General features: G+C 42.3%; 1 protein-coding gene across 4 annotated transcripts in view; it reads right to left on the reverse strand.

The window, feature by feature from the left end:
- Window positions 1–4,531: 4,531 nt before the first annotated feature.
- The window catches only part of ets1 (v-ets avian erythroblastosis virus E26 oncogene homolog 1), a 52,645-nt gene continuing 41,999 nt past the window's right edge, over window positions 4,532–15,177 (reverse strand). For all 4 annotated transcript variants that reach the window (XM_029681290.2, XM_029681288.2, XM_029681289.2 and 1 more), the window contains 2 exons: window positions 8,286–8,404; window positions 4,532–7,997 (listed from right to left, as the gene is read on the reverse strand). In XM_029681290.2, coding sequence (XP_029537150.1) covers window positions 7,782–7,997; window positions 8,286–8,404 — 335 coding nt within the window. In that variant the 3' untranslated portion in view covers window positions 4,532–7,781. The remainder of the gene's footprint in view (window positions 7,998–8,285; window positions 8,405–15,177) is intronic.

Consider the following 15,177-nt stretch of genomic DNA (forward strand, 5'->3'; position numbering starts at 1 on the left):
ACGAAAATATCCGGTCCTAGACCTGAAGAAATACGGTGCCCTGCATGTGTTTGACCAAGAAAAAACTCGAAGGGAAATGACAAGACTCTAGACACCGTGTGGAAGCTGTAGGTACTGCAACCTCAGTCAATTAATTGTGGTTCACCTTTATCAATGGGTTCAAGTAGCGCATGGATATATTTTCCCATTTTCAGTGATCAGTTTTTCCTGTGCTTTTCGATGTAAATGCCGTTCTGGTAAAGCCACAGCAGTGATTTAACCAGTTTTATAAACGTCTGAGTGTTTTCTATCCACACAGACTAAGCAAATGCATATACTATATTCCTGGCATGAGTAGCAGGGCGCTGAAATGTTGCGCGATTTTTAAAAGACTAGGCGTAGGAGACAGATGAAGCACTGCATTTCACCAACCTCTGTAGTGCAGCTATCTCAGTCGGAACCTTAGTGTGCTCTGTCCTCCTCCTCCATTCTCACTCCTGTTTAAAAGACTAGGCGTAGGAGACAGATGAAGCTCTACATTTCACCAACCTCTGTAGTGCAGCTATCTCAGTGGGAACCTTAGTGTGCTCTATCCTCCTCCTCCATTCTCACTCCTGTTTAAAAGACTAGGCGTAGGAGACAGATGAAGCTCTACATTTCACCAACCTCTGTAGTGCAGCTATCTCAGTGGGAACCTTAGTGTGCTCTATCCTCCTCCTCCATTCTCACTCCTGTTTAAAAGACTAGGCGTAGGAGACAGGTGAAGCTCTGCATTTCACCAACCTCTGTAGTGCAGCTATCTCAGTAGGAACCTTAGTGTGCTCTATCCTCCTCCTCCATTCTCACTCCTGTTTAAAAGACTAGGCGTAGGAGACAGATGAAGCTCTGCATTTCACCAACCTCTGTAGTGCAGCTATCTCAGTGGGAACCTTAGTGTGCTCTATCCTCCTCCTCCATTCTCACTCCTGTTTAAAAGACTAGGCGTAGGAGACAGATGAAGCTCTACATTTCACCAACCTCTGTAGTGCAGCTATCTCAGTGGGAACCTTAGTGTGCTCTATCCTCCTCCTCCTTTCTCACTCCTGTTTAAAAGACTAGGCGTAGGAGACAGATGAAGCTCTACATTTCACCAACCTCTGTAGTGCAGCTATCTCAGTGGGAACCTTAGTGTGCTCTATCCTCCTCCTCCATTCTCACTCCTGTTTAAATGACTAGGCGCAGGAGACAGATGAAGCTCTACATTTCACCAACCTCTGTAGTGCAGCTATCTCAGTGGGAACCTTAGTGTGCTCTATCCTCCTCCTCCATTCTCACTCCTGTTTAAAAGACTAGGTGTAGGAGACAGATGAAGCTCTACATTTCACCAACCTCTGTAGTGCAGCTATCTCAGTGGGAACCTTAGTGTGCTCTATCCTCCTCCTCCATTCTCACTCCTGTTTAAAAGTCTAGGCGTAGGAGACAGATGAAGCTCTACATTTCACCAACCTCTGTAGTGCAGCTATCTCAGTGGGAACATTAGTGTGCTCTATCCTCCTCCTCCATTCTCACTCCTGTTTAAAAGTCTAGGCATAGGAGACAGATGAAGCTCTACATTTCACCAACCTCTGTAGTGCAGCTATCTCAGTCGGAACCTTAGTGTGCTCTATCCTCCTCCTCCATTCTCACTCCTGTTTAAAATACTAGGTAGGAGACAGATGAAGCTCTACATTTCACCAACCTCTGTAGTGCAGCTATCTCAGTGGGAACCTTAGTGTGCTCTATCCTCCTCCTCCATTCTCACTCCTGTTTAAAAGACTAGGCGTAGGAGACAGATGAAGCTCTACATTTCACCAACCTCTGTAGTGCAGCTATCTCAGTGGGAACCTTAGTGTGCTCTATCCTCCTCCTCCATTCTCACTCCTGTTTAAAAGACTAGGCGTAGGAGACAGATGAAGCTCTACATTTCACCAACCTCTGTAGTGCAGCTATCTCAGTGGGAACCTTAGTGTGCTCTATCCTCCTCCTCCATTCTCACTCCTGTTTAAAAGTCTAGGCGTAGGAGACAGATGAAGCTCTACATTTCACCAACCTCTGTAGTGCAGCTATCTCAGTGGGAACCTTAGTGTGCTCTATCCTCCTCCTCCATTCTCACTCCTGTTTAAAAGACTAGGCGTAGGAGACAGATGAAGCTCTACATTTCACCAACCTCTGTAGTGCAGCTATCTCAGTCGGAACCTTAGTGTGCTCTATCCTCCTCCTCCATTCTCACTCCTGTTTAAAAGACTAGGTAGGAGACAGATGAAGCTCTGCATTTCACCAACCTCTGTAGTGCAGCTATCTCAGTGGGAACCTTAGTGTGCTCTATCCTCCTCCTCCATTCTCACTCCTGTTTCAATGACTAGGCGTAGGAGACAGATGAAGCTCTACATTTCACCAACCTCTGTAGTGCAGCTATCTCAGTGGGAACCTTAGTGTGCTCTATCCTCCTCCTCCATTCTCACTCCTGTTTAAAAGACTAGGCGTAGGAGACAGATGAAGCTCTACATTTCACCAACCTCTGTAGTGCAGCTATCTCAGTGGGAACCTTAGTGTGCTCTATCCTCCTCCTCCATTCTCACTCCTGTTTAAAAGACTAGGCGTAGGAGACAGATGAAGCTCTACATGTCACCAACCTCTGTAGTGCAGCTATCTCAGTGGGAACCTTAGTGTGCTCTATCCTCCTCCTCCATTCTCACTCCTGTTTAAAAGACTAGGCGTAGGAGACAGATGAAGCTCTGCAAGCGAGGCCTTTAGATAAATATTTGGGTTGAAGTCTGACAAATGCGTCTCTCTCCATTTCTGGAGTGGAGTAAGCTGTGAGGGACATGGGGTCTCAGACAGGGAGGCAGACATCTCCGTCTCCTGACATCTTGGTGCCACCACCAGGCGCTACGGTTTACTTTTCTATTCCGCTGTTATGTTCTCTCTCTTTACTCTTTGTAGCAGTGATTTGGTTTTTGGGGTCTGTGAGTTGATTGAGATACAAACAAATAACCATGTGAAGTCCACACCTCATCTGAGTGCTTTGTCTCTCTCTCTCTTTGGATGTGAAACCAACAGGTGTGAATGGTATCATGATGTGTTGGGTTTTGTTCCGGGTTCTTTGGCACGAGGGGCCTGGTTATAGTGTCTGGTCTGGATCACAGACCCACGGGGTGGAATCTGAAATGTTAGAAGAGCCACCTGCATCACCTAAGCCACCCTCTGCACATGCTCCTCCAGTCCATTAGAAAATTAGCCAGTGTGTCTGTGTGTAGGTGCTCATATGTGTGCATGCATGAGTGTCAGCATCTACATCCTGTCTACTGTATTTATAAAAACTTGCAGGTACAAGAAGTTTTAGTGATTTTGCATCCAAGTCCCAGTAAAAATGATACCATTGTTAAGGAGTCTGAGACTATAGTTTTAATACTAAAGTTCTAACATAAGCTTCTTCCCTACAGCTTATTTGAACCATGAGCATATTGCACGCTATTGAACATCTCAGCAAGGATCGTCCTACTTGGTTTTTGATGTACAAAACGTCTTAAATAAGGTACGGATTTCAATCTCACACCAAGCCGTTATACATTGTCATCCCAGTAAAGGAATAACATTTTTCATCTTTATGCCAATAACTGATAAAACTTAGTTTGGTAGAGACAATTCTGTGACTGTGGTATGAAGACACTAGTCTCTATTGGGACTGGTCCTTGGCCTTTTGTCCAGTGTGCTGTTCTAGAGGAGCCAGACAGCTGTGCTGTGTCGGCCAGGGCAGCGGCTGGGGAGCGGGCCACGGCCTGTATGGTTTTTATCTGAAGTGGAATTGCTAGGACCCTAGGGTTACAAACACATGAATGGGCCTAGTGTGCCTGCTTCTGCTTTGACGTCACCCATCGCCGTGGAAGTGACAGGCTCGTTAACCAGGTACCCGCCAGCGACATCCCAGCATGCCTTTCAGAGGGGACCTGGATCTGCCACCAGGCCCAAACTGAGACCAAGACATACTATTGATCTGCACATTGTAGATGTACTGTATTCGGCTGCATTTACACAGGCAGCCCAATTCTGATCTTTTGTTTCACTCTGAATAAGATCTGATGTGAAAATATCTGATTTTATTGGTCAAAAGACCAATTAATAGGAAAAAGATCAGAAATGGGCTGCCTGTGTAAACACAGTCTTAAGTGTTATCATGGTTGAGTGATATACTGACTTACTCAGGCAGGTTTTGGATGTGAGTTATTAATATGCAATGTGTGATGTGTATGGGCCTAGTATATGCCCAGTATTAAAATGAGTACACAGAAATATTTTGAGGATAATAATGTGTTCAGGAGACACTTCTGTATCTACTTTTATTGTGTTTACAAAGAGCTGACTAACCTTTCTTTTGGCATGTAGTCAAGGCCAGGAAGCCAAGTAAGACTGCAATTTCTAATTTCTTTCATGTTAAGAGCTCAATGTACTATAAGTTACAGTATAGATGTAATGTTTCAAAAGCCTTTTTTGCTCTGGTAATATTAGAAGAAATAACCACACAATACACAAAGTATGAAATATTTGTTCACATATATTTTTTTATGGCATAATTTTTTTTTAAAGTACATTAAGAAATAGAAGCTTCAGTTTATAAAACTTTCCAGCAGAAATCAATGATGGGCCAGCATCAGCCTTTTTCTTTAACAGAAAGGTCTATTCTCTATATCGAAAGAAAATCGCTACATTTTGTCCTGTGCTACCTTTATTTCCCATGAAAGCACCAGCTGTCTGTCTTTTTCTTTTATAAAATATAAATTATTGAAAAATATTCAAATGTTTGTGAACTAAATACATAAAAAGTATCTCATTAACAAAAATACAGAAACACTATAAAATATACAAAAAACAACACCATCCATAACAAAACAGGTTTCCTAATGGATCAGTTTGAGATATGGTAATATGGTAAGGTATCTGTGTATGTATGTATTTAGTCCATTTAGAAATATCTGTGCAATACTTGTGTCTACAACTTAACGTATATGACATTTACTGAAACAAACTCGACTTTGAAGTCCAAACAGACACATATATATGTTCCATTTAAACAGAGAAAGATATTATATTCTGATCTACTCAAAATGGTGACTGGCTTGGAGCTGGAAGGCATCGTCAACAACAAGTTAAGCATATATTTAAATATCTGAACAGTTGTCCTAACATTTAAAAAAAAACATTCTTTGACGTAAAAACATCTGAACAGTAATAATGAAACAGTGATGTGAATCCTGGTCATGTAGCGTGCATAAACGACGGAACCACAGAGACTGGGTGGATTGACTTGTTCAAGAGAATTCAATCTTCTCTACACAATTACATGTTTGTGTGTGTGGGTGTGTGTTTATGCTGACCGACACTTGAAGTACCAACTCTGTGGTTAGTTGCCCAACTAAAAAGTAACTAATATGGAAAGAAATCGCTTTCCTATAATCTCAAGGGGGAACTACAGTCAGTCCAGCCAAATCTCTTCGCTGAGTCCTAACGCTGAGTGCTTTCCAACAAATCAAAAGATCAAAGCAGAAACAACACTTTGAACGCGAGGGAATAACGGTCCCTGTCCTCCAAGATGGTGGACATACCCAAAGCTCTATCTATCGCCCAGACCTCACATGGGTTTGGTTATTATTCCTGCTTAGTCTCTTGCTTATTTGTTTAATCTGGGTCTTAATAAAGCGTTAGGAAATACAATCTGTACAAATAGACATTTCAAAACCTATTTTCATCAATATGGGTAACATTCAGCCACTGTAAACAACAACATTTGTATTTTAAGATGATATTTCTTGACTTCGGCTTTTCCCATAATGCCTGCGTACAGTCATGTTCCCACTGACGAGCAACCAACAAAACTACTGTGGATCTTCAGCAAGCCGCACAAGTACATACAGTTTTCAGGGCATATCATTTCATTTATCCATTTCATATACTGAATGGGATGTCCTTTTGTCTTAGAAACAATAGAAAAGCATGTACAAAGCATGGTAAGAAAATAGCATACAATGCCACATCTCTCCAAGTAGTCCTTTAGCTCAACTGTTTATGGTAGTCCTGTTTCCTATAGATCTCTACCTCCTCTGACAGTGGTGAAAGGGAGCATCTATACAAACACTTCAGTTAACAAAAGCCTCCAAGCTGTGCAACAGCACAAGCATTATCTCATCCTCATGCCATAATGATGATCATTCTCTTTAACTTCACAACTCGACGGTTCCCTCCCAAAACCACCCAGTCCTCTTCTTCAAACAGTCATCCAAAGTTTATACTCCTTGCTTCGAACCCTTATCTTTTCATCCTACTACCATCATGCACCTCGATATACCTTACCTATCTATGGCAGCTTCCCTTCATTCAGAGACCACATTACACACAAAAATACAGTACACTCTACATTCCTAAGCTTTCCGACAAAAACAATCCCTCATGTACATGGCTCGCAATTCAATCTGTCAACAACAGGTCCCTCCCTCTTTGTTCTCGTCTAAAACAATGCTAAAATGGGGGCATGGAAAACCACTTAATATACAGATTGAGCACGTTTGACTCTTTTGTGTCCAAATACTTTCAAAACTCACCACAGAAAGGGTGTCTAAGGACTTTTATTACTGGTGGCAGGACAGTAATGTATGCAATCTGCAAAGTCCTGGTGGCAGGACAGTAATGTATGCAATCTGCAAAGTCCTGGTGGCAGGACAGTAATGTATGCAATCTGCAAAGTCCTGGTGGCAGGACAGTAATGTATGCAATCTGCAAAGTCCTGGTGGCAGGACAGTAATGTATGCAATCTGCAAAGTCCTGGTGGCAGGACAGTAATGTATGCAATCTGCAAAGTCCTGGTGGCAGGACAGTAATGTATGCAATCTGCAAAGTCCTGGTGGCAGGACAGTATATTTCTATAGCGAAGCGGCAAATGTGCAAAGGAGAAAGCGTCAGTTTTAAAGCAACGGTTACTTTCAGTTGTCTATCAACCGTTCTTGGTATGAGTAAGTTACTCTCTATCCAACCTATGAAAATGAGTAAAAAGGCCAGTGTCTAGTGTCGTCTGTATAACCAAATCAGCATGTTTCAGTTATTGGGCTTTCGCAGAGAGGAGACAGGACTAACTTAGCCTTAAATGGTGCAATGTTTGGTTTCAGAATAGCTTCATCAGCATAAAAAAAACTCAACAGGGGAACCCTGGTCGGACTGAGACTCAACAGTACAATCTCAACGATAATACTGGCACAAACATTATGCTTCTGAAACAACAGTAAAAAATAAAAAATACTTTTTTGGTCCAAGCTGAGAACTCTACCCAATGCCTATTGTGTGCAGTGGCATAGAAACAGTGACCTACTTCCACTACTTTCCATTTTTCATTTGGCAACAAATTCCATAGAAGGAACTCTCCATCCATGCAATGTCCTTCCCTAAAATGAATCCTTCACTGTCTCTTGGCCCTCTTCCTCAATGACAGTTCTTTGTCCTACTTAGGCTAAACGGCCACTCTATTCTAATTGATGGCTTTCCATGTGCCTTGAGTTACTAAGTAATACCTGTATCTATCTCAAATGCAACAAATTATGAATTTGCACATTTGGCATAGTGCTTTCTTTCTGAACATCGTTTGACAACAGCTCAAAATGATACAGACCGCAGTTTAGGTGTTAAGAATGAACATGTTTGGTCCCAAAATGGACGCCCCCTTTTACCGGACGGTAAATATCAATCTCTGAGCCCCAGTCCCCTCGGCTCCTTTACTCTCCTCTTCTCTCATCCCTCTGTTTTCACTCGTCCGCATCAGGCTTGACGTCCAGCATTGCGTGGAGCTCCTCGGGGGTGTATCCCAGCAGGCTTTTCAAGTCACAGACAAAGCGGTAGACATAGCGCTTCCCTGATGTCTTGTGGATTATGTTCTTGTCGTAGTAGTAGCGCAGGCCTCGGCTCAGCTTTTCGTAGTTCATCTTGGGCTTGTTTTTCCTCTTCCCCCACCTCCGAGCCACCTGAGTCACAGAGGGAAAAGGCACCCTGTTACACTGTGTATCAAACTTGAGACTGAGCTCTGCACTAACCTCACAATACAATGTTATCGTGTACATGTCTTCTCTTGACATGGATCGATATTTAATGTAGCTAAATGTACCTGATACCACTAAGGTTCCTTTAAGTCTAAGTGAGGCAAATGACAGTGTTGTTGGCATCACATTAAAAAGAGATCAACCTCCTCTGTCTAACTGTTTAGGGCCCCCATGCCATGTAAGGTCAGTGGTGGGGGGGTCATGACCTCTCACCTCGTCAGGGTCGGACAGCTTGAACTCCCAGCCGTCTCCCGTCCAGCTGATGAAGGACTGACAGGATTTGTCCGTCAGAAGCTCCAGCAGAAACTGCCACAGCTGGATGGGGCCACTGCCTGCAGAGCAGAACCAGGATAAGGGAGAGAGAGGTTAGAACACAGAGAGAGGAGCCTTGTTTTCAGTATAATACAGATCAGTATGACAGAACATGTCATCATCAGCCACATGCAAACACAGCATGACTGACTGTTCTCCTCATGCTTCTCATTAACTACTCGTCTTAGGGTCATTCATTTCCTACTATAAAAAGACACATATCCAATTCTAAATCAGACGTGCACAAGGCACAATAGTGGAGAGAAAGTGTTTTCACAGGCAAGGGTCCCATTCATCATGAATCCCTTTGAGTACACTTTACCCTCTGCAGTATCTGGAGTTCACAGCATATTTTTGTCTGACTGTATGAATTCCATGGCAATGAAATCACTGTGGTTTAAAAATAAGAGGGGGTCTTCATATGATGCTGTGTGTGTGTGTGTGTGTGTGTGTGTGTGTGTGTGTGTGTAGACATTTAATCTAATTGGTAAATAAATGTTGCTTGCCTTCTGTAATGTTCAGATATGCACTGGTAATGCAATATACTATAAAAGCAGTTTAATGCATTTACCTACAATTTGAATACAAATATATACGTATATATTTGTACACTTAACAAATGGCCTAAATGTGACAACCAGAACTGCTGGGGTTATTTCATGTGTGTTGAAAAGAAAAAGAGTAGCAGAAGAGAAAAACAAAGCTTCGGTACTCTTTGATCTTGTGGTTTTCTGTACAGACAGAAAACCCCACTCAGTTCAAATCACACCTGCCTATGCAGTGGCTGCTTAGCAAAGCTGTAGCAGAGCGGAGCTGTTAACTCCCAGAACTGGCTCATAAACGCACCCTTATACAACACAAACCAAAGCTTTCAGAGAAATGGAACCGTAGGTTGAACACTTGAAAGCAAAATAAGTCATCTTCAATCCAGGCCTTCTTCACTCAGTTATGAACATGAATGCAAAGACGCAACACCCAAACTTCAGCAAATAATCCTCCAGATCAAGTCACATTCCAAAAATCCCACTACTGTAACAGTGGGCCCACATAAGGATGATACAACAGTGCCCGTTTCCAATCCCCTCGAGCGCTCAGACGAAAATGTTGGCGACCCCCCCAAAAAATCGCCAAAAATATGTTATAAGCCTCCAAGCAGAATGGGCCTCATTGAAAAAACATCTACGGTGGAGAAAGGGTGGGGGGCTGGCATTCATAGTACTGTTTAGGATCTGCCCTTAGGCTTTACAGATGAGGCTGTAGCCTGTGCAGGGTGGACAGAGAGAGACAGGGACACAGAGAGAGAGACAGAGAGAGAGTCTTTAGTGTTTTGAAACTTCTGTATGTGTAATGTTTACTGTTAATTTTTTATTGTTTATTTCATTTTTGTATATTATCTACCTTACTTGCTTTGGCAATGTTAACACATGTTTCCCATGCCAATAAAGCCCTTTGAATTGAATTGAGAGAGAGCGAGAGAGAGATAGATAGGAGGAGTAGGCTGTAATTGTCCAAGGCACTGTGGCTGACTGCCTGCTGCATCCCAAGAGCTGACAGAAGTGTGATTGGTGATGAGAAACACAGTCAACCTCTGAGTTGACGACTGACTGAGCCTCACTTATCTCACACCTTCTTTATCACACCAACTCATCACTGTGTGTGACAGAGAACCATGTGTGTGCCTGTCAGTGCCCAGCTACTGGGACAGGAAGCCAAAACACGTTTTCATCAACAGCTATTTGAGATACTACTGTACATACACGTCTTACTCTTTTTTTTTGGGGGGGCAGATTCTCTCTATTATCACATAGTAAGAAAATGCATGTGTTGCTTGGGGGCCTAATGGGGGTGATCTTTCTCTTGGCTGCAGGACTGGATACAGGGTGCTAACCGTTAATAAAAATGGTTGTTGCCAGCTAGACATAAGCATATTGAAGTCTTATGTTGATTTTCTTCTCTTTAGTTCTGCATGACTAAAAGCTCTGAGAAAGTATCCCGACTCCAATGAAAATATGTGAACATGCATTAGCCTCTGAACATGAGTCTACGGTAGCTTTGTATCTAATGCTACATCATTGTACACATAGGGAAGTGAATTACTTTGTGAATTAAATGTATGAATGATGACATGCAGCAAATAACCTACAGATGTAGGATCTTAATTTGAGTCAGTTTACTACAGCAGGAAAATAATCCTGCAGCAACAGGAAATGTGAATTATTATGTGAATTATAATTCATGGACATTTTTGTAGGGGATGATAGATTTTTCATTAGGGAAAATCAAGTCTGACATTTCTAAGTGGAAATTACAAACTTCAGAAGCCTTTTAAAACCATTGCAGGAAAGTTCTCCTTCAACAGGGTGGATCAAATTAAGATTCTACATCTTTACCACAAACTGGCATTATATTACTAATGTCAAAGGCTTCAATGAGGGCATGCCAATTGTTTATATCTATCTTTCACTTTATCTTATCATCAAAAGATGAATGCATAAATTAGGTCATTTACATAATTGATTAGTACAGACAACCTTGCAGATCAGAAATGACCTTGAGATGCCAATTGTGGGCAATGCCTTATGCAATCTGAAGTAAGTGACGTGTGTGTTCTGGCATTTCCCTTCTTCCCTACTAACGACCTTGTGACTGCAATTTAACACAGAGGGGAGAAAGTCCCCAAAGGACTAGACTTTCTAGTGCATTAAAGTTATTGAGAGACTGTTTCCCCTTAAATTGCTTCTCAGTCTCCATAGATGTACAGTGCATTAGGAAAGTATTCAGACCCCTAGACTTCTTACACATTTTGTTACGTTACAGCCTTATTCTAAAATGGATGAAATCGTTGTTTTTCCTCATCAATCTACACACAATACCACCAAGCAAAAACAGGTTTTTAGATTTTTTTTGCAAATGTATTACAAAAAAACCTGAAATATGACATTTACATAAGAATTCAGACCCTTTACTCAGTACTTTGTTGAAGCACCTTTGGCAGCGATTACAGCCTCGATTCTTCTTGGATGTTACGCTACAAACTTGGCACACCTGTATTTGGGGAGTTTCTCACATTCTTCTCTGCAGATCCTCTCAAGCTCTGTCAGGTAGGATGGGGAGTGTTGCAGCACAGCTATTTTTAGGTCTTTCCAGAGAAGTTTGACTGGGTTCAAGTCCGGGCTCTGTCTGGGCCACTCAAGGACATTCAGAGACTTGTCCTGAAGCCACTCCTGTGTTGTCTTGGCTGTGTGCTTAGCGTCATTGTCCTGTTGAAAGGGGAACCTTTGCCCCAGTCTGAAGTCCAGAGCGCTCTGGAGCAGGATTTCATCAAGGATCTCTCTGTACTTTTCTCTTTTCCTCAGTCCTGACTAGTCTCCCAGTCCCTGCCGCTGAAAAACATCCCCACAGCATGATCCTGCCACCACCATGCTTCACCATAGGGATGATGCCAGGTTTCCTCCAGACGTGACGCTTGGCATTCAGGCCAAAGAGTTCAATCTTGGTTTCATCAGACTAGAGAATCTTGTTTCTCATGGTCAGAGTCCTTTATGTGCCTTTTGGCAAACACCAAGCAGGCTGTCATGTGCCTTTTACGGAGTTGTGGCTTCTGTCTGGCCATTCTATTATAAAGGCCTGATTGGTGGAGTGCTGCAGAGATGGTTGTCCTTCTGGAAGGTTCTCCCATCTCCACAGAGGAACACTGGAGCTCTGTTAGGGTGACCATCGCCTTCTTGGTTACCTCCCTAAGCAAGGCCATTCTCCCCTAATTGCTCAAGTCTTGGTGGTTCCAAACGTCTTCCATTTAAGAATGATGGAGGCCACTGTGTTCTTGGGGACCTTCAATGCTGCAGAAATGTTTTGGTACCCTTCCCCAGATCTGTGCCTCGACACAATCCTGTCTCGGAGCTCTACGGACAATTTCCTTCAACCTCATGGTTTGGTTTTTGCTTTGACATGCACTGTCAACTGTGGGACCTTATATAGACAGGTGTGTGTGCCTTTCCAAATCATGTCCAATCAAGTGAATTTACCACAGGTGGACTCCAATCAAGTTGCAAAAATACAATTTGTAATAAATGCGCAAAAATGTCTAAAAACCTATTCTCGCTTTGTCATTATGGGTTATTGTGTGTAGATTCATGTGGGGGAAAAAAATCATTTTATCCATTTTAGAATAAGGCTGTAACGTAACAAAATGTGGAAAAGGTCAAGGGGTCTGAATAATTTCTGAATGCACTGTATATATGCGGTATATGTGCTCTACTTTGAAACACAGAGAATTCCCCTCCCTTACCGAAAGACCACATGGATTTCACGTGTTCACACGTGAAGTATTCCAAAAACACCTTTTCAAATTATTTCACGTGAAATCATGTGATTTTCCACATGTGAAATCATGTGGTTTTTCTGTATAGGTTCCAAAATGTCAAATGGTGAATAGGGATTTAAGTAGCAACGAACTGAAAACCTCATAAAAGGAATACTAAAATAGAAATGTGCCAGACCTTGGATCTTTTTTTTACTTCTAAAATGTGTTTCTTTCTGTTTAAATAGAAGAAAGAGTAGTTTTTTCATCAGGTAGAAAGAAAGGAGCTATAACAGTGTTAAGTGCACAGGGCAGGTATCGTTTTGTGTTTGCACCCGGGTTGCCAAGACGACCTGGAAAATAGGTTGAGATGCGGCCACAGATAAAACGGTGCAGATGAAAAAGTCAGAAGTGCAAAACAACGCGAGATGGAGAGAAGAAAGAGAAGAGGCTGAGAGCAAGTGTTTCCTGTAAGTGCATGACTCTGGGCCTGCAGTGCCACAGAGGCTGATATAGAAGAGTGTATATAAAACGCTCTCAGCCAGAAGCTGTGCTGCCAGTTACGGAGACCCAGTTACATTGAGGTACACCTACAATATGTACAACTGCTGCAACTGCCTGGCAAACATGTAACATAGGGCCCAGTTGGGTGGCATAACAACGCCTGTAAGAAGTAAGAGGGATTAACGTTTGGCCATGCCTATTGTAGTTGATCGCACATTTTTCAAACTGTAACCTGCATTTAGTCATCTTATCTATCAATATAGAGAGAGGGCTCTAACTCCTCTAGCTTCACAATGAGATAGGGTGCAGGCCAGGCAGCAGGCTGCTACCCAGCCTGACAGCTTAGGGGAGTCTGCCACTTGCACAGTCAATGTAGTCAACTCAGCTATCCCCACTGATAGCCTCGATCTAGGTTTGGCAAAACTAAACATGGCGGTGTTCGCCTAAGCAATCTCACTGAAATAAAGAACTCCTCCATGCCTGTCATTATTGAATGAGATTGTGATATCTCACATTTTAAAATAGGGCTACTTAATGTTAGATCCCTCATTTCCAAAGCAGTCATAGTCAATTAACTAATCACTGATCATAACCTTGATGTGATTGGCCTGACTGAAACATGGCTCAAGCCTGATGAATTTACTTTGTTAAATGAGGCCACTAGTGTAACTCCTCCTGGTTTTGTCCCGTGGAATAAATATTGTGGATCTAAATGTTTTTTCTTATAATCCGTGACTATCGTACCACCATTTTATTAAGTTTGCAATGGCAACTAATAATCTGCTCAGACCCCAACCAAGGATTGTCAAAATCTGCGCTATAAATTCTCGGACAACCCAAAAATTCATAGATGTCCTTCCAGACTCCCTCCACCTACCCAAGGACGTTGGTGTACAAAAATCAGTTAACCACCTAACTGAGGATCTAAATTTAACCTTGCACTACACCCTAGATGCAGTCTCACCCCTAAAAACATTTGTCAAAAGAAATTAGCTCCCTGGTACACATAAAATACCCAAGCCCTTAAATTAGAATGGAAATGGTGCTCCATCAAACTGTAAGTCTTCCGACTAGCTTGAAGAGACAGTACAGTGCAATATCGAAGTGCCCTCACTGCCGCTCGACCAGCCTATTTTTCCAACCTAATTGAGGAGAGTAAGAACAATCCAAAATGTACTTTTTATACTGTTGCAAAGCTAATTAAAAAGCAGCATTCCCAAAGAGAGGATTGCTTTTACTTTACTTCAGCAGTGATGAATTCATTAACTTCTTCGACAAAAAGATAATGATCATTAGAAAGAAAATTAGGGACTCCTCTTTGAATCTGTGTATTTCTCCAAAGCTCAGTTGTCCTGAATCTGCACAGAACTGCCAGGACATAGGATCACTGGAGATACTAAAGCTTTTTAATGCTGAATCTGTTGACACATTCACACAAATAGTCATGGCCTCTAAACCTTCCAGCTGCATACTGGACCCTATTCCAACTAGACTACTGAAAGAGATACTTCCTGTGCTTGGCCCTCCTATGTTGAACATAATAAACGTCTCCCTGTCCTCCAGATGTGTACCAAACTCACTAACCAAGGCAGTATATGAAGCCTCTCTTGAAAAAGCCAAGCCTTGACCCGTGAAATGTAAAAAATGATTGGCCTAAATTGAATCTCCCATTCCCCTCCCCCCCAAAATTAAAAAGCTGTCTTCAAGTATACAAAACGCTACACTCTAGCTGTAGACCCCATCAAAACACGGAGACTACACTCGTGAAGGTGGTAAATTACCTTTCAATGGCATCAGACCGAGGCTCTGCATCTGTCCTCGTGCTCCTAGACCTGCTTTTGACACCATCGATCAACATATTATTTTGGAGAGATTGGAAACCCTAATTGGTCTACACGGAAAAGTTCTTCCTTGGTTTAGATCTTATCTGTCGGAAAGATATCAATTCATCTCTGTGGATGATTTGTCCTCTGACATTGTCCTCTATCT

This window comes from Oncorhynchus nerka, linkage group LG14 (genome assembly GCF_034236695.1).
Source record: "Oncorhynchus nerka isolate Pitt River linkage group LG14, Oner_Uvic_2.0, whole genome shotgun sequence".
Taxonomy (NCBI): Eukaryota; Metazoa; Chordata; class Actinopteri; order Salmoniformes; family Salmonidae; genus Oncorhynchus; species Oncorhynchus nerka.